The 18,442-nt window shown below is 40.6% G+C and overlaps 1 protein-coding gene across 1 annotated transcript in view; it reads right to left on the bottom strand.

The window, feature by feature from the left end:
* LOC128661515 (uncharacterized) overlaps nt 1–18,442 on the bottom strand; it is a 309,387-nt gene that overhangs the window by 211,839 nt on the left and 79,106 nt on the right. The window contains exon 13 of the mRNA XM_053715765.1: nt 436–475. Coding sequence (XP_053571740.1) covers nt 436–475 — 40 coding nt within the window. The remainder of the gene's footprint in view (nt 1–435; nt 476–18,442) is intronic.

Here is an 18,442-nt window from a genome sequence, read left to right as displayed (position 1 = left end):
AAATTGCTAACACTACAAGGGTAGCCTTATTGTAAAGGGGTGTAGGAAAGAAACTAGAACATTTTAAAAATTAAAGAAAAAAAAAAATGCAAAAATACTAAAGGAATGGGATTACATTTAGAGGCTATCCAAGCATAGTATTGGTTATTCCTCACCTCCCTTTAATCATGGGTCCTTACATGTTGATACCTAGCTTTCACTATATTTCAATGCTGACATGTCTGCATGTACATCAACTGTTTCAGACAACTGCTGGGAAACCTAGGCTATGGCGGCACCCATAATTAAAGGGGAGTGCATTAAATGTATTTAGTGTTAAATGTCCCTTTAAGTTTTACAAAACACACAAAAATAGGAAGTGCTATTAGTCCATATGCACTACCACTATGACATTAGTTGCAAATACCTTGGTAACCAGAGTAAGAAGTAACTTACCACCAGTAAGATATTGTGGATCATAAGTTGCCATAGAAACCTAAGCACAAAGAGAAGGGAAAAAAGAAGCTTTAAAAGTAATAAAGAACTGAAATAAAATAAGCAGGCAGGAAACACACACTGATATAATCATACTTCATATTAAAAAAAAAAAAGGTTTGTGTGTACTACTTGAAAAGAATATATTTTAAAATACTAAAAAAAATATATATAATGCTATCTAAGACCAATATACTTCTTGTGCTCCTGGTGAGGTCTTTAGATTGGAGCTGTCTGAGGGTGTTCTGAGTCTCAGTTGCTCAGTTGTACTACTAAATAGATGATCAGATCCTGCATAGGCTAACTTTTGCAATAATCTACCTTATCATAATCCACTTTCTTCATTAAGTTACTGTATATTAAGGGGGGGGGAGGGAGGAAGCTATCTGTAGGATTAAACATAGCTTAATAAAAATGTTCCATTCTGTGAACCTAGGATATGAGCAGGTACAAATAATTTGACGACATTCATCAGAGAAAGCAGCACTGAGACTTACAGTAATTACTCTCATACTTGGAACAGCTATGTTACTGTTTAGTTTTTATGTCTTCCATTGTATGTTTTCTACTTGGGTAAGCCATGTTTAATGGTTCTCCCCTGTAAGGTAATACTGATTATATGCTCAGTTTCTATGTCTAAATAAGTGGTTCAATGTTCAATTTACTTCAAAGATTATCACCGTTTCCTATACAGGTCTTATCTCATTCTTACACTGACTGTTTGGGTCCATAATCGACCCCTAAACCTATTCTACCTCCGTTATAGACGTTGGATTATAGGTCCATAAGTGGCCTTATGTGCAATTGGAGGATAGCTTATCCATATAATGGAGGTCTCATATAGGTTTGATTAATCATTCATTCCCTGCAGATAATTTTGTGACTGTTTCTTATATTAAGATGATCATAATTGACTTATTGTAAATTTCTTCTTGTATTTTACCATATGCCTGTACTCATTATCCCTGAAACTCCAACCAAAAAATAAATAAAAGTACTAATAGATAACAAAACTATATACAGTATCTCCTAAAAGTGGGTACACCCCTCACATTTTAGTAAATATTTTATTATATATTTTCATGGGTCAACACTGAAGAAATGACACTTTGCTACAATGTATAGTAGTGAGTGTACATAAATTTGCTGTCGCCTAAAAATAACACATAACCATTAATGTCTAAACCATTGGCAACAAAATTGTGTTCACCCCTATGTGGAAATGTACAAATTGGGCCCAAAGTGTCAATATTGTGTGACCACCATTATTTTCCAGCACTGCCTTAACCCTCTTGAGTATGGAGTTCACTAGAGCTTCACAGGTTGCCACTGGAGTCCTCTTCCACTCCCTCCATGACAACATCACGGAGCTGGTGGATGTTAGAGACCTTGCCCTCCCACACCTTACAATTGAGGATGCCCCACAGATGCTCAACAAAGTTTAGGTCTGGAGACATGCTTGGCCAGTCCATCACCTTTACCCTCAGTTTCTTTAGCAAGGCAGTGGTCGTCTTGGAGGTGTGTTTGGGGTCATTATCATGTTGGAATACTGAACAAAACAGAGGGAGGGGATCCCAGAATTGCTGGAAAAAGCAAAAATTCTAATGTCTCCCAGCTGACCTTGTTGTCTATATTATAGAAAAAGGTAACTGGCTGGGAGTGTGCTTAGAGCATATTACAACATTTAAATTAAAGAAAAAAACCCTATTGAGAGAATAGGGAAAAATATGCTCTTTCTACACATCAAGTATATAATTTTTCCACTTAAAATTTTACTTTTACTAGTATTAATTAAAAAGGCAGCAGAAATAGAAGTATCTAGCATGCAAGATATTTCATATTGGCAAGAGTCCATGAGCTAGTGACGTATGGGATATACAATCCTACCAGGAGGGGCAATGTTTCCCAAACCTCAAAATGCCTATAAATACACCCCTCACCACACCCACAATTCAGTTTAACGAATAGCCAAGAAGTGGGGTGATAAAGGAGTAAAAAGTTTGGAAATAATTGTGCTTTATACAAAAAAAAAAATTCATAACCACCATAAAAAGGGTGGGCCTCATGGACTCTTGCAAATATGAAAGAAATGAATTTATCAGGTAAGTTCTTACATAAATTATGTTTTTTTCATGTAATTGGCAAGAGTCCATGAGCTAGTGACGTATTGGATAGCAATACCCAAGATGCAGAACTCCACGCAAGAGTCACTAGAGAGGGAGGGATAAAAAACTAAAAAACATAATTTATGTAAGAACTTACCTGATAAATTCATTTCTTTCATATTAGCAAGAGTCCATGAGCTAGTGACGTATGGGATATACATTCCTACCAGGAGGGGCAAAGTTTCCCAAACCTCAAAATGTCTATAAATACACCCCTCACCACACCCACAAATCAGTTTAACGCATAGCCAAGAAGTGGGGTGATAAGAAAAAAGTGTGAAAGCATAAAAAATAAGGAATTGGAATAATTGTGCTTTATACAAAAAAATCATAACCACCACAAAAAGGGTGGGCCTCATGGACTCTTGCTAATATGAAAGAAATTAATTTATCAGGTAAGTTCTTACATAAATTATGTTTTCTTTCATGTAATTAGCAAGAGTCCAAGAGCTAGTGACGTATGGGATAATGACTACCCAAGATGTGGATCTTCCACGCAAGAGTCACTAGAGAGGGAGGGATAAAATAAAGACAGCCAATTCCGCTGAAAATAATCCACACCCAAAATAGTTTAAATCTTATAATGAAAAAAACTGAAATTATAAGCAGAAGAATCAAACTGAAACAGCTGCCTGAAATACTTTTCTACCAAAAACTGCTTCAGAAGAAGAAAACACATAAAAATGGTAGAATTTAGTAAAAGTATGCAAAGAAGACCAAGTTGCTGCTTTGCAAATCTGATCGACCGAAGCTTCATTCCTAAACGCCCAGGAAGTAGAAACTGACCTAGTAGAATGAGCTGTAATCCTTTGAGGCGGAGTTTTACCCGACTCGACATAAGCATGATGAATTAAAGATTTTAACCAAGATGCCAAAGAAATGGCAGAGGCGTTCTGACCTTTCCTAGAACCGGAAAAGATAACAAATAGACTAGAAGTCTTTCGGAAATTCTTAGTAGCTTCAACATAATATTTCAAAGCTCTAACTACATCCAAAGAATGCAATGATTTCTCCTTAGAATTCTTAGGATTAGGACATAATGAAGGAACCACAATTTCTCTACTAATGTTGTTAGAATTCACAACCTTAGGTAAAAATTTAAAAGAAGTTCGCAACACTGCCTTATCCTGATGAAAAATCAGAAAAGGAGACTCACAAGAAAGAGCAGATAATTCATAAACTCTTCTAGCAGAAGAGATGGCCAAAAGAAACAAAACTTTCCAAGAAAGTAATTTAATGTCCAATGAATGCATAGGTTCAAACGGAGGAGCTTGAAGAGCCCCCAGAACCAAATTCAAACTCCAAGGAGGAGAAATTGACTTAATGACAGGTTTTATACGAACCAAAGCTTGTACAAAACAATGAATATCAGGAAGATTAGCAATCTTTCTGTGAAAAAGAACAGAAAGAGCAGAGATTTGTAGTTTCAAGGAACTTGCAGACAAACCTTTATCCAAACCATCCTGAAGAAACTGTAAAATTCTCGGAATTCTAAAAGAATGCCAGGAAAATGATGAGAAAGACACCAAGAAATTTAAGTCTTCCAGACTCGATAATATATCTTCCTAGATACAGATTTACGAGCCTGTAACATAGTATTAATCACAGAGTCAGAGAAACCTCTTTGACTAAGAATCAAGGGTTCAATCTCCATACCTTTAAATTTAAGGATTTGAGATCCTGATGGAAAAAAGGACCTTGCAACAGGAGGTCTGGTCTTAACGGAAGAGTCCACGGTTGGCAAGAGGCCATCCGGACAAGATCCGCATACCAAAACCTGTGAGGCCATGCTGGAGCCACCAGCAGAACAAATGAGCATTCCTTCAGAATCTTGGAGATTACTCTTGGAAGAAGAACTAGAGGCCGAAAGATATAGGCAGGATGATACTTCCAAGGAAGTGACAATGCATCCACTGCTTCCGCTTGAGGATCCCTGGATCTGGACAGATACCTGGGAAGTTTCTTGTTTAGATGAGAAGCCATCAGATCTATTTCTGGAAGTCCCCACATTTGAACAATCTGAAGAAATACCTCTGGGTGAAGAGACCATTCGCCCGGATGTAACGTTTGGCGACTGAGATAATCCGCTTTCCAATTGTCTATACCTGGGATATGTACCGCAGAAACTAGACAGGAGCTGGATTCCGCCCATACCAGTATTCGAGATACTTCTTTCATAGCCAGAGGACTGTGAGTCCCTCCTTGATGATTGATGTATGCCACAGTTGTGACATTGTCTGTCTGAAAACAAATGAACGATTCTCTCCTTAGAAGAGGCCATGACTGAAGAGCTCTGAAAATTGCACTGAGTTCCAAAATATTGATTGGTAATCTCACCTCCTGAGATTCCCAAACCCCTTCTGCTGTCAGAGACCCCCAAATAGCTCCCCAGCCTGTCAGACTTGCATCTGTTGAAATTACAGTCCAGGTCGGAAGAACAAAAGAAGCCCCCTGAACTAAACAATGGTGATCTATCCACCACGTCAGAGAGTGTCGTACAATCGGCTTTAAAGATATTGAGATATCTTTGTGTAATCCCTGCACCACTGGTTAAGCATACAGAGCTGAAGAGGTCGCATGTGAAAACGAGCAAAGGGGATCGCGTCCGATGCAGCAGTCATAAGACCTAGAATTTCCATGCATAAGGCTACCGAAGGGAATGATTGTGATTGAAGGTTTCGACAAGCGGAGATCAATTTTAGACGCCTCATGTCTGTCAGAGACAGAGTCATGGACACTGAATCTATCTGGAAACCTAAAAAGGTTACCCTTGTCTGAGGAATCAATGAACTTTTCGGTAAATTGATCCTCCAACCATGATCTTGAAGAAACAACACAAGTCGATTCGTATGAGATTCTGCTAAATGTGAAGACTGAGCAAGTACTATGATATTGTCCAAATAAGGAAATACCACAATACCCTGTTCTCTGATTACAGACAGAAGGGCACCGAGAACCTTTGTAAAAATTCTTGGAGCTGTTGCTAGGCCAAACGGCAGAGCCACAAACTGGTAATGCTTGTCTAGGAAAGAGAATCTCAGAAACTGATAGTGATCTGGATGAATCGGAATATGCAGATATGCATCCTATAAATCTATTGTGGACATATAATGCCCTTGCTGAACAAAGGGCAGGATAGTCCTTATAGTTAACATTTTGAATGTTGGTATCCTTATATAACGATTCAATATTTTTAGATCCAGAACTGGTCTGAAGGAATCTCCTTCTTTGGTACAATGAAGAGATTTGAATAAAACCCCAGCCCCTGTTCCAGAACTGGAACTGGCATAATTACTCCAGCCAACTCTAGATCTGAAACACATTTCAGAAATGCTTGAGCCTTCGCTGGATTTACTGGAACACGGGAAAGAAAAAATCTCTTTGCAGGAGGCCTTATCTTGAAGCCAATTCTGTACCCTTCTGAAACAATGTTCTGAATCCAAAGATTGTGAACTGAATTGATCCAAATTTCTTTGAAAAAAACGTAATCTGCCCCCTACCAGCTGAGGCTGGAATGAGGGCCGCACCTTCATGTAGGACTTGGGAGCTGGCTTTGGCCTTTCTAAAAGGCTTGGATTTATTCCAGACTGGAGATGGTTTCCTAACTGAAACTGCTCCTGAGGATGAAGGATCACGCTTTTGTTCTTTGTTGAAACGAAAGGAACGAAAACGATTATTAGCCCTGTTTTTACCTTTAGATTTTTTATCCTGTGGTAAAAAAGTTCCTTTCCCTCCAGTAACAGTTGAGATAATAGAATCCAACTGAGAACCAAATAATTTGTTACCCTGGAAAGAAATGGAAAGTAGAGTTGATTTAGAAGCCATATCAGCATTCCAAGTCTTAAGCCATAAAGCTCTTCTAGCTAAAATAGCTAGAGACATAAACCTGACATCAACTCTGATAATATCAAAAATGGCATCACAGATAAAATTATTAGCATGCTGAAGAAGAATAATAATATCATGAGAATCATGATTTGTTACTTGTTGCGCTAAAGTTTCCAACCAAAAAGTTGAAGCTGCAGCAACATCAGCCAAAGATATAGCAGGTCTAAGAAGATTACCTGAACACAGATAAGCTTTTCTTAGAAAGGATTCAATTTTCCTATCTAAAGGATCTTTAAACGAAGTACCATCTGACGTAGGAATGGTAGTAAGTTTAGCAAGGGTAGAAATAGCCCCATCAACTTTAGGGATTTTGTCCCAAAAATCTAACCTGTCAAACGGTACAGGATATAATTGCTTAAAACGTTTAGAAGGAGTAAATGAATTACCCAATTTATCCCATTCTTTGGAAATTACTGCAGAAATAGCATTAGGAACAGGAAAAACTACTGGAATAACCACAGGAGATTTAATACCTTATCTAAACGTTTAGAATTAGTATCAAGAGGACCAGAATCCTCTATTTCTAATGCAATTAGTACTTCTTTAAGTAAAGAACGAATAAATTCCATTTTAAATAAATATGAAGATTTATCAGCATCAATCTCTGAAACAGAATCCTCTGAACCAGAAGAGTCATCAGAATCAGAATGATGTTCATTTAAAAATTCATCTGTAGGGAGAGAAGTTTTAAAAGATTTTTTACGTTTACTAGAAGGAGAAATAACAGACATAGCCTTCTTGATGGATTCAGAAACAAAATCTCTTATGTTATCAGGAACATTCTGCACCTTAGATGTTGAAGGAACTGCAACAGACAATGGTACTTTACTAAAGGAAATATTATCTGCATTAACAAGTTTGTCATGACAATTAATACAAACAACAGCCGGAGGAATAGCTACCAAAAGTTTACAGCAGATACACTTAGCTTTGGTAGATCCAGCACTAGACAGCGATTTTCCTGTAGTATCTTCTGACTCAGATGCAACGTGAGACATCTTGCAATATGTAAGAGAAAAAACAACATATAAAGCAAAATTGATCAAATTCCTTAAATGACAGTTGCAGGAATGGGAAAAAAATGCCAAAGAACAAGCTTCTAGCAACCAGAAGCAATGAAAAATGAGACTTAAATAATGTGGAGACAAAAGCGACGCCCATATTTTTTAGCGCCAAATAAGACGCCCACATTATTTGGCGCCTAAATGCTTTTGGCGCCAAAAATGACGCCACATCCGGAACGCCGACATTTTTGGCGCAAAATAACGTCAAAAAATGACGCAACTTCCGGCGACACATATGACGCCGGAAACGGAAAATAATTTTTGCGGCAAAAAAAGTCTGCGCCAAGAATGACGCAATAAAATGAAGCATTTTCAGCCCCCGCGAGCCTAACAGCCCACAGGGAAAAAAAGAGTCAAATTTTTGAAGGTAAGAAAAAAATGAATAATTCAAATGCATAATCCCAAAAATGAAACTGACTGTCTGAAAAATAAGGAAAGTTGAACATTCTGAGTCAAGGCAAATAAATGTTTGAATACATATATTTAGAACTTTATAAACAAAGTGCCCAACCATAGCTTAGAGTGTCACAGAAAATAAGACTTACTTACCCCAGGACACTCATCTACATGTTTGTAGAAAGCCAAACCAGTACTGAAACGAGAATCAGCAGAGGTAATGGTATATATAAGAGTATATCGTCGATCTGAAAAGGGAGGTAAGAGATGAATCTCTACGACCGATAACAGAGAACCTATGAAATAGACCCCGTAGAAGGAGATCACAACATTCAAATAGGCAATACTCTCCTCACATCCCTCTGACATTCACTGCACGCTGAGAGGAAAACCGGGCTCCAACTTGCTGCGGAGCGCATATCAACGTAGAATCTAGCACAAACTTACTTCACCACCTCCATCGGAGGCAAAGTTTGTAAAACTGAATTGTGGGTGTGGTGAGGGGTGTATTTATAGGCATTTTGAGGTTTGGGAAACTTTGCCCCTCCTGGTAGGAATGTATATCCCATACGTCACTAGCTCATGGACTCATGCTAATTACATGAAAGAAATATTGGTTGGTAATCTCGCCTCTTGAGATTTCCAAACTCCTTGTGCTGTCAGAGATGCCCAAACAGCTCCCCAACCTGAAAGACTCTCATCTGTTGTGATCACAGTCCAGGTTGGACGAACGCCTCTAGAATTATATGACTGATCTAACCACAAAGTCAGAGAAAGTCGAACAATGGGATTAAAGAATATTAATTGTAATATCCTTGTATAATCCCTGCACCTTTGGTTCAGCATACAAAGCTGGAGAGGTCTCATATGAAAACGAGCAAAGGGGATCGCGTCCGATGCTGCAGTCATGAGACTGAAAACTTCCATGCACATAGCCACTGAAGGGAATGATTGAGACTGAAGGTTCTGACAGACTGCAACCAATTTTAAACGTCTCTTGTCTGTTAAAGACAAAGTCATGGACACTGAATCTATCTGGAAACCTAAAAAAGGTTACCCTTGTCTGAGGAATCAAGGAACTTTTTGGTAAATTGACCCTCCAACCATGTCTTTGAATTAACAACACTAGTTGATTCACGTGAGATTCTGCAGTATGTAAAGACTGAGCTAGTACCAAGATATCGTCCAAATAAGGAAACACCGCAATACCCTGCTCTCTGATTACAGAGAGTAGGGCACCGAGAACCTTTGAAAAGATTCTTGAAGCTGTCGCTAGGCCAAAAGGAAGAGCAACAAATTGGTAATGCTTGTCTAGAAAAGAGAATCTCAGGAACTGATAGTGATCCGGATGAATCGGAATATGAAGATATGCATCCTGTAAGTCTATTATGGACATATAATGCCCTTGCTCAACAAAAGGCAGAATAGTCCTTGTAGTCACCATTTTGAAAGTTGGTACTCTAACAGAACGATTCTAAATCTTTAGATCCAGAACTGGTCTGAATAAATTTTCTTTCTTTGTGACAATTAATAGATTTGAATAAAACCCCAGACCCTGTTCCTGAAACGGAACGGGTATGATTACCCCTGATAATTCCAGGTCGGTCTGAAACACACTTCCTGGGTTCGCTGGAATGCACGAGAGAAAAAAAAAAAAATCTTCTCACAGGCCGTCTTACTCTGAATCCTATCCTGTACCCCTGAGAAACAATACTCTGAATCCAATGATTTTGGGCTGAATTGATCCAAACAACTTTGAAAAATTTTAATCTGCCCCCTACCAGCTGAGCTGGAATGAGGGCCACACCCTCATGCGGACTTGGGGGCTGGGGGGATCTTTTAAATGGCTTGGTTTTTTTCCAATTTAAGGAAGGCTTCCAATTGGAAACAGATTCCTTTGGGGAAGGATTAGATTTATGTTCCTTATGTCGAAAGGAACAAAAACAGTTAGAAGCTTTAGATTTACCTTTAGATTTTTTATCCTGAGGCAAAAAAAAACTCCCTTCCCCCCCAGTGACAGTAAAAATTATTGAATCCAACTGAGAATCAAATAATTTATTACCTCGTGGCGCTAAAGCTTCCAACCAAAAAGTTGAAGCAGCTGCAACATCAGCCAAAGAAATTGCAGGACTAAGAAGATGACCTGAATATAAATAAGCCTTCCTTAGATAAGATTCAAGTTTCCTATCTAAAGGATCTTTAAAAAAGTACCATCTTCCATAGGAATAGTAGTACGTTTAGCAAGAGTAGAGATAGCCCCATCAACTTTGGGGATCTTTTCCCAAAACTCCAATCAATCAGTTGGCAAAGGATACAATTTTTTAAACCTTGAAGAAGGAATAAAAGTACCACCAGGCCTATTCCATTCCTTAGAAATTCCTTAGAAATCATATCTGAAATAGCATCAGGAACTGGAAAAACCTCTGGAATAACCACAGGAGGTTTATAAACAGAATTTAAACGTTTACTAGTTTTAATATCAAGACTAGTTTCCTCCATATCTAATGTAAACAACACTTCTTTTAATAAACGAAACGAAAATACTCCATTTTAAATAAATAAGAGGATTTGTCAGTGTCAATATCTGAGGCAGGATCTTCTGAATCAGATCCTTAACAGGGAAAGATAAATCAGTATGTTGCCGGTCATTTGAAATTTCATCAACTCTATGAGAAGTTTTAAAAGACCTTTTACGTTTATTAGAAGGTGGAATGGCAAACAAAGCCTTCTGAATAGAATTAGAAATAAATTCTTTTAAATTTACAGGTATATCTTGTGCATTAGATGTTTAAGGAACAGCAACAGGTAATGAACTATTACATGCAGAAAATGTTTCCATCAGTAGAAGTTTATCATGACAACTATTACAAACCACAGCTGGAGGAATAATCTCCACAAGTTTACAACAAATGCACTTAGCTTTGGTAGAACCGTTATCAGGCAGCAGGAATCCAGCAGTAAATTCTGAGACAGGAACAGATTGAGACATCTTGCAAATGTAAGAAAAAAAAAACATAAAGCAAAATTAACAATTTCCTGAATGGGAAAAATTTCAGGAATGGGAAAAAATGCAAACAGCATAGCCCTTTGACATAGAAAAAGGCCAGAGGCAAAAGGAATGGGGTTTTAAATAATGAAAATATTTGGTGCCAAGTATGACGCACAAACAACAGAAAAATATTTTTTGTCGCCAAAAACGTCCGGAAAAGAAACACACGCGTCATAGATGACACAACCATGTGAAGGACTCTACGTCAACCAAGACGGAAATGACAAATTTGCGGCAACAAATGTAACTTCGCGCCAAAAATGACGCAATAAACATTGGCATTTTGCACCCTCGCCAGCCTAATTCTGCCTGCAAATTTAAAAGACAGTCAATTGAAAAAGAGACTATACCCCCAGGTAAGAAATAATTTTTCATAAAAAAAGCATTTCCCAGATATGAAACCTACAGTCTGCAAAAACGGAAATATACTGAAAACCTGAATCATGGCAAATATAAGTACAACACATATATTTAGAACTTTATATAAATACATAAAGTGCCAAACCATATTTGAGAGTGTCTTAAGTAATGAAAACATACTTACCAAAAGACACCCATCCACATATAGCAGATAGCCAAACCAGTACTGAAACGGTTATCAGTAGAGGTAATGGAATATGAGAGTATATCGTCGATCTGAAAAGGGAGGTAGGAGATGAATCTCTACGACCGATAACAGAGAACCTATGAAATAGTTCCCCGTGAGGAAAACCATTGCATTCAATACGTGATACTCCCTTCACATCCCTCTGACATTCACTGTACTGCGAGAGGAATCGGGCTTCAAAAAATGCTGAGAAGCGCATATCAACGTAGAAATCTTAGCACAAACTTACTTCACCAGCTCCATAGGAGGCAAAGTTTGTAAAACTGAATTGTGGGTGTGGTGAGGGGTGTATTTATAGGCATTTTGAGGTTTGGGAAACTTTGCCCCTCCTGGTAGGATTGTATATCCCATATGTCACTAGCTCATGGACTCTTGCCAATTACATGAAAGAAATGGTTAAAACACAACTCTGTAACTGTGACTTGTATAAAGTACTTCAATGTTGCTGATTTTAGGTTGTTTATCACATAGGAGGAAGGGAAAAATCAATGATATTAGGTAAATGTAAGAGCCTCTATTTAGGAACTGTGTCCTGTATTGCCCTATATTAGGGTAGATAAGCCACTTTTTTTTACACTAAATAAGCTATAAATCCCTTCCCCATCCTTCCCACAATATGTCCCGAATGTGACAACAAATTACAACAATAAATAAAAATATCAATTAGTAGATATGGCAAGATAAGTGGCAAAGAGAGCACACAGCAGAGCTGTCCATATAGCTCCCCCTCTAGCTCCACCCCCCAGTCATTCGACCGAAGGTTAGGAAGAAAAAGGAGAAGCCATAGGGTGCAGTGGTGACTGTAGTTTAAACTAAAAATCTACCTGAATAATAGCCAGGGCGGGCCGTAGACTGGATACACCACAAGAGAAAGTAATCAGGTAAGAATAAATTCTGTTTTCTCTTGTAAGGTGTATCCAGTCCACGGGTTCATCCTTTACTTGTGGGATACCAATACCAAAGCTTTAGGACACGGATGAAGGGAGGGAACAAGACAGGTACCTTAAACGGAAGGCACCACTGCTTGTAAAACCTCTCCCCCAAAAATAGCCTCCGAAGAAGCAAAAGTATCGAATTTGTAAAATTTGGAAAAAGTATGCAGCGAAGACCAAGTCGCTGCCTTACAAATCTGTTCAAAAGAAGCCTCATTTTTAAAAGCCCATGTGGAAGCCACTGCTCTGGTAGAATGAGCAGTAATTGTTTCAGGAGGCTGCTGGCCAGCAGTCTCATAGGCCAAACGGATGATGCTTTTCAGCCAAAAGGAAAGAGGTAGCGGTCGCCTTCTGACCTCTCCTCTTACCAGAATAGATAACAAACAAAGAAGTTGTTTGTCTGAAATCCTTAGTTGCTTGTAAATAGAACTTTAAAGCACGAACCACATCAAGATTGTGTAACAGACGTTCCTTCTTCGAAGAAGGATTAGGACACAGAAGGAACAACAATTTCCTGGTTAATATTCTTATTAGACACAACCTTAGGAAGAAAACCGGGTACGTAAAACTACCTTATCTGCATGGAACACCAAGTAAGGTGAGTCCCACTGTAAAGCAGATAACTCTGAAACTCTTCGAGCAGAAGAGATAGCTACCAAAAACAAAACTTTCCAAGATAAAAGCTTAATATCTATGGAATGTAAAGGTTCCAACAGAACCCCTTGCAGAACTGAAAGGACTAAATTCAGACTCCATGGCGGAGCCACAGGTCTATAAACAGGCTTGATTCTGACTAAAGCCTGAGTAAACGCTTGAACATCTGGTACCTCCGCCAGACGTTTGTGTAAAAGAATAGACAAAGCAGATGTCTGTCCCTTTAAGGAACTAGCTGACAATCTTTTCTCCAATCCTTCTTGGAGAAAGGACAAAATCCTGGGAATCCTAATCTTACTCCATGAGTAACCCTTGGATTCACACCAACAAAGATATTTTCGCCAAATCTTATGGTAGATTTTCCTGGTGACAGGCTTTCTAGCATGAATCAGGGTATCGATAACAGACTCAGAGAAACCACGCTTAGATAGAATTAGGCGTTCAATCTCCAAGCAGTCAGACGCAGAGAAAATTAGATTTGGATGTTTGAAAGGACATTGAAGTAGAAGGTCCTGCCTCATTGGCAGAGTCCATGGTGGAACAGATGACATGTCCACTAGGTCTGCATACCAGGTCCTGCGTGGCCACGCAGGAGCTATTGGAATCACTGACGCCCTCTCCTGCTTGATTCTGGCAACCAGAAGAGGAAGGAGAGGAAACGGTGGAAACGCATAGGCCAGATTGAAGGACCAAGGCGCTGCAAGAGCATCTATCAACACCGCCTGGGGATCCCGGGACCTGGACCCATAAAGAGGAAGTTTGGCATTCTGACGGGACACCATCAAATCCAATTCTGGAGTGTCCCATAGCCGAGTCAGCTGGGAAAATACCTCCGGGTAGAGTTCCCACTCACCCGGATGAAAAGTCTGACGACTTAGAAAATCCACCTCCCAGTTGTCTACTCCTGGGATGTGAATTGCTGAGAGATGGCAAGAGTGATCCTCCGCCCACCTGATTATTTTGGTTACTTCCATCATTGCTAGGGGTACTCCTTGTTCCCCCTTGATGGTTGATGTAAGCTACAGTCGTGATGTTGTCCGACTGAAATCTGATGAATTTGGCCGCATCTAGCTGAGGCCATGCCTGAAGAGCGTTGAATATCGCCCTCAGTTCCAGAATGTTTATTGGGAGAAGAGCTTCTTCCCGAGACCATAAGCCCTGAGCTTTCAGGGAGTCCCAGACTGCACCCCAGCCCAATAGACTGGCGTAGGTCGTTACGATGATCCACTCTGGTCTGCGGAAACATTCCCTGAGACAGGTAACCCTGAGACAACCACCAGAGAAGAGAATCTCTGGTCTCCTGGTCCAACTGTATTTGAGGAGACAAATTTGCATAATCCCCATTCGACTGTTTGAGCATGCACAGTTGCAGTGGTCTGATGTGTATCCGTGCAAAAGGGACTATGTCCATTGCCGCTACCATTAGTCCGATTGTCTCCATGCACTGAGCTACAGACGGTCAAGGAATGGAATGAAGAGCTCGGCAAGTAGTTAAGAGTTTTAACTTTCTGACCTCCATCAGAAATATCTTCATTTCTACCGAGTCTATTAGGGTTCCTAGGAAGGGAACTTTTGTGAGGGGGGAGAGAGAACTCTTTTTGATGTTCACCTTCCACCCGTGAGACCTCAGAAAGGCCAATACAATTTCCGTGTGAGACTTGGCTCTTTGGAAAGTAGACGCCTGAATTAAGATGTCGTCTAAGTAAGGCGCCACTTCTATGCCCCGCGGCCTTAGAACCGCCAGGAGGGACCCAAGCCCTTTGTCAAAATTCTGTAGCAGTGGCCAACCCGAAAGGAAGAGCCACAAACTGATAATGCTTGTCCAGAAAGGCGAACCTGAGAAACTGATGATGATCTTTGTGGATAGGAATGTGTAGATACGCATCCGGTAGATCCATGGTAGTCATATTGACCCTCCTGGATCATTGGTAAGATTGTCCGAATGGTCTCCATCTTGAATGACGGGACTCTGAGGAACTTGTTAAGAATTTTGAGATCCAGGATTGGTCTGAAAGTTCCTTCTTTTTTGGGAACCACAAACGGGTTTGAGTAAAAACCCAGCCCTTGTTCCACAATTGGAACTGGGTGGATCACTCCCATTGTATGTAGGTCTTCTACACAGAGTAAGAACGCCTCTTTCTTTGTCTGGTCTGTAGACAAACGAGAAATGTGGAACCTTCCCCTTGGAGGGGAGTCCTTGAATTCTAGAAGATATCCCTGGGATACAATCTATAAGGCCCAGGGATCGTGTACGTCTCTTACCCAGGCCTGAGCGAAGAGAGAGTCTGCCCCCCACTAGATCCGGTCCCGGATTGGGGGCTACCCCTTCATGCTGTCTTGGGGGCAGCTGCAGGCTTCTTGGCCTGTTTACCCTTGTTCCAGCCCTGGTAAGGTTTCCAGGCTGCCCTGGGTTGTGAAGTGTTACCCTCTTGCTTTGCAGCAGGGGAGGATGAAGCGAGACCGCTCCTGAAATTTCAAAAGGAACGAAAATTATTTTGTTTGTTCTTTGTCTTAAAGGACTTATCCTGAGGGAGAGTATGGCCTTTTCCCCCAATGATGTCTGACATAATCTCTTTCAATTCAGGCCCGAAGAGGGTCTTTCCTTTGAAAGGGATGTTCAGTAGTTTGGATTTTGACGACACATCGGCCGACCAGGACTTCAGCCATAGCATCCTGCGCGCCAGAACGGCGAAACCTGAATTCTTTGCCGCTAACTTAGCTAGTTGGAAAGCGGCATCTGTGATAAAAGAATTAGCCAGCTTAAGAGCCTTAATTCTGTCCATAATGTCCTCATATGAGGTCTCCGTCTGGAGCACATCTTCCAGCGCCTCGAACCAGAAAGCAGCTGCAGTAGTTACAGGAACAATGCACGCTATAGGTTGGAGAAGAAAACATTGTTGAACAAAAATTTTCTTAAGTAAACCCTCTAATTTTTTTATCCATTGGGTCTTTAAAAGCACAACTGTCCTCAATTGGTATGGTTGTGTGTTTAGCAAGTGATGAAACAGCCCCCTCCACCTTAGGGACCGTCTGCCACGAGTCCCGCGTGGTGTCAGATATGGGGAACATTTTCTTAAAAACAGGAGGGGGAACAAACGGAATCCCTGGTCTATCCCACTCCCTAGTTACTATATCCGCAATCCTCTTAGGGACCGGGAACACATCAGTGTAAACAGGCACTTCTAGGTACTTGTCCATTTTACACAATTTCTCTGGAACGCAGTTATCCAGAGCAACTAGTACCTCCCTGAGCAATAAGCGGAGGTGTTCTAGCTTAAATTTAAATGCCAACGTATCTGAGTCTGTCTGAGGAGCAACCTTTCCCGAATCTGAAATTTCTCCCTCAGACGGCACATCCCTCGCCCCCATTTCAGAGCGTTGTGAGTGTATATCAGATACGGCTACTAAAGCGTCAGAATGCTCAGAATCTGTGCTTAAAACAGAGCAATCACGCTTTGCAGGTAACACAGGCAGTTTAGATAAAAACACTGAGAGGGTATTATCCATAACTGCCGCAAAGTCTTGCAAGGTAAAAGAGTTAGACGCACCAGAGGTGCTAGGCGTCGCTTGAGCGGGTGTAACTGGTTGTGACACGTGGGGAGAGGATAACGGGCTAACCTCATTAACTTCTGTCCGAGAATCATCTTGGGCCACATTTTTAAGTGCAACAATCTGTTTTTTAAAATGTATAGACATATCAGTACAAGATTTACTAGTAAAAACCGTTTGCCATAAAATAGTGTCAACCAGCCTAAATTAGCCCTGTTCTGTAAGCTTGCAATTCCATACTTAGTCTCTGAATAAAGCTTACCCATCCCTCATGGGGATCTTAACAGTCTTTTTCCAGCATTATCACAGTCTTGTCTAGAAATAAATGACTGAACATACCTTATTGCAGCCTAACCTGCAAACCGTTCCCCCGCAACTGAAGTTTTCTGGTACTCCTCAGTCCTTTGTGGGAACAGCAGTGGATTTTAGTTACAACATGCTAAAATCATTTTCCTCCCTGCAGAAATCTTCATCTCTTTCCTGCAGGAGAGTAAATAGTACAAACCGGTACCATTTAAAATAAACTTTTGCTTGTAGAACAAAAACTACAAATCTAACACCACATTCACTTTACCCTTCTGAGAGGGACCTTATTGCTTAGAGCCGGCAAAGAGAATGACTGGGGGGGTGGAGCTAGAGGGGGAGCTATATGGACAGCTCTGCTGTGTGCTCTCTTTGCCACTTCCTGTTAGGAAGGAGAATATCCCACAAGTAAAGGATGAATCTGTGGACTGGATACACCTTACAAGAGAAATCAGCAACATTGAAGTAATTTATACAAGTCAGTTACAGAGTTGTGTTTTTAACCATGTTGGAGTACTGGCCTGTGGCCCAGTCTCAGAAGGGAGGGGACCATGCTCTGCTTCAGTATGTTACAGTACATGTTGGCATTTATGGTTCTCTCAATGAACTGTAGCTCCCTAGTGCCGGCAGCACTCATGCATGCCCAGACAATGACACTCCCACCACCATGCTTGACTGTAGGTAAGACACTTGTCTTTGTACTCCTCACCTGGTTGCCACCACACACGCTTGACACCATCTGAACCAAATAAGCTTATCTTGGTCTCATCGGACCACAGGACATGGTTCCAGTAATCTATGTCCTTAGTCTGCTTGTCTTCAGCAAACTGTTTGCGAGCTTTCTTGTGCATTATCTTTAGAAAAGGCTTCCTTCTGGGATGACAACCGTGCAGACCAATTTGATGCAATATGCGGCGTATGGTCTGAGCACTGACAGGCTTACTCCCCAACCCTTCAACCTCTGCAGCAATGCTGTCAGCACTCATACGTCTATTTCCCTAAGACAACCTCTGGATATGACGCTGAACATGTGCACTCAACTTCTTAGGTTGACCATGGGGATGCCTGTTCTGAGTGGAACCTGTCCTGTGAAACCGCTGTATGGTCTTGCCCACCGTGCTGCAGCACAGTTTCAGGATCATGGCAATCTTTTTATAGCCTAGGCCATCTTAATGTAGAGCAACAATTCTTTTTTTCAGATCCTCAGAGTTCTTTGCTATGAGGTGCCATGTTAAACTTCCAGTGACTAGTAAGAGAGTGTGAGAGCGATAACACCAAAAGTAACTCACCGGCTCAGATTCACACCAGAGACCATGTAACACTAACAAGTCACATGACACCGGGAAGGGAAAATGGCTAAT

Source organism: Bombina bombina, chromosome 5 (assembly GCF_027579735.1).
Source record: "Bombina bombina isolate aBomBom1 chromosome 5, aBomBom1.pri, whole genome shotgun sequence".
NCBI lineage: Eukaryota > Metazoa > Chordata > Amphibia > Anura > Bombinatoridae > Bombina > Bombina bombina.
The sequence above is the reverse complement of the archived record's forward strand: the minus strand, read 5'-3'. Positions and strand labels throughout refer to the sequence as shown.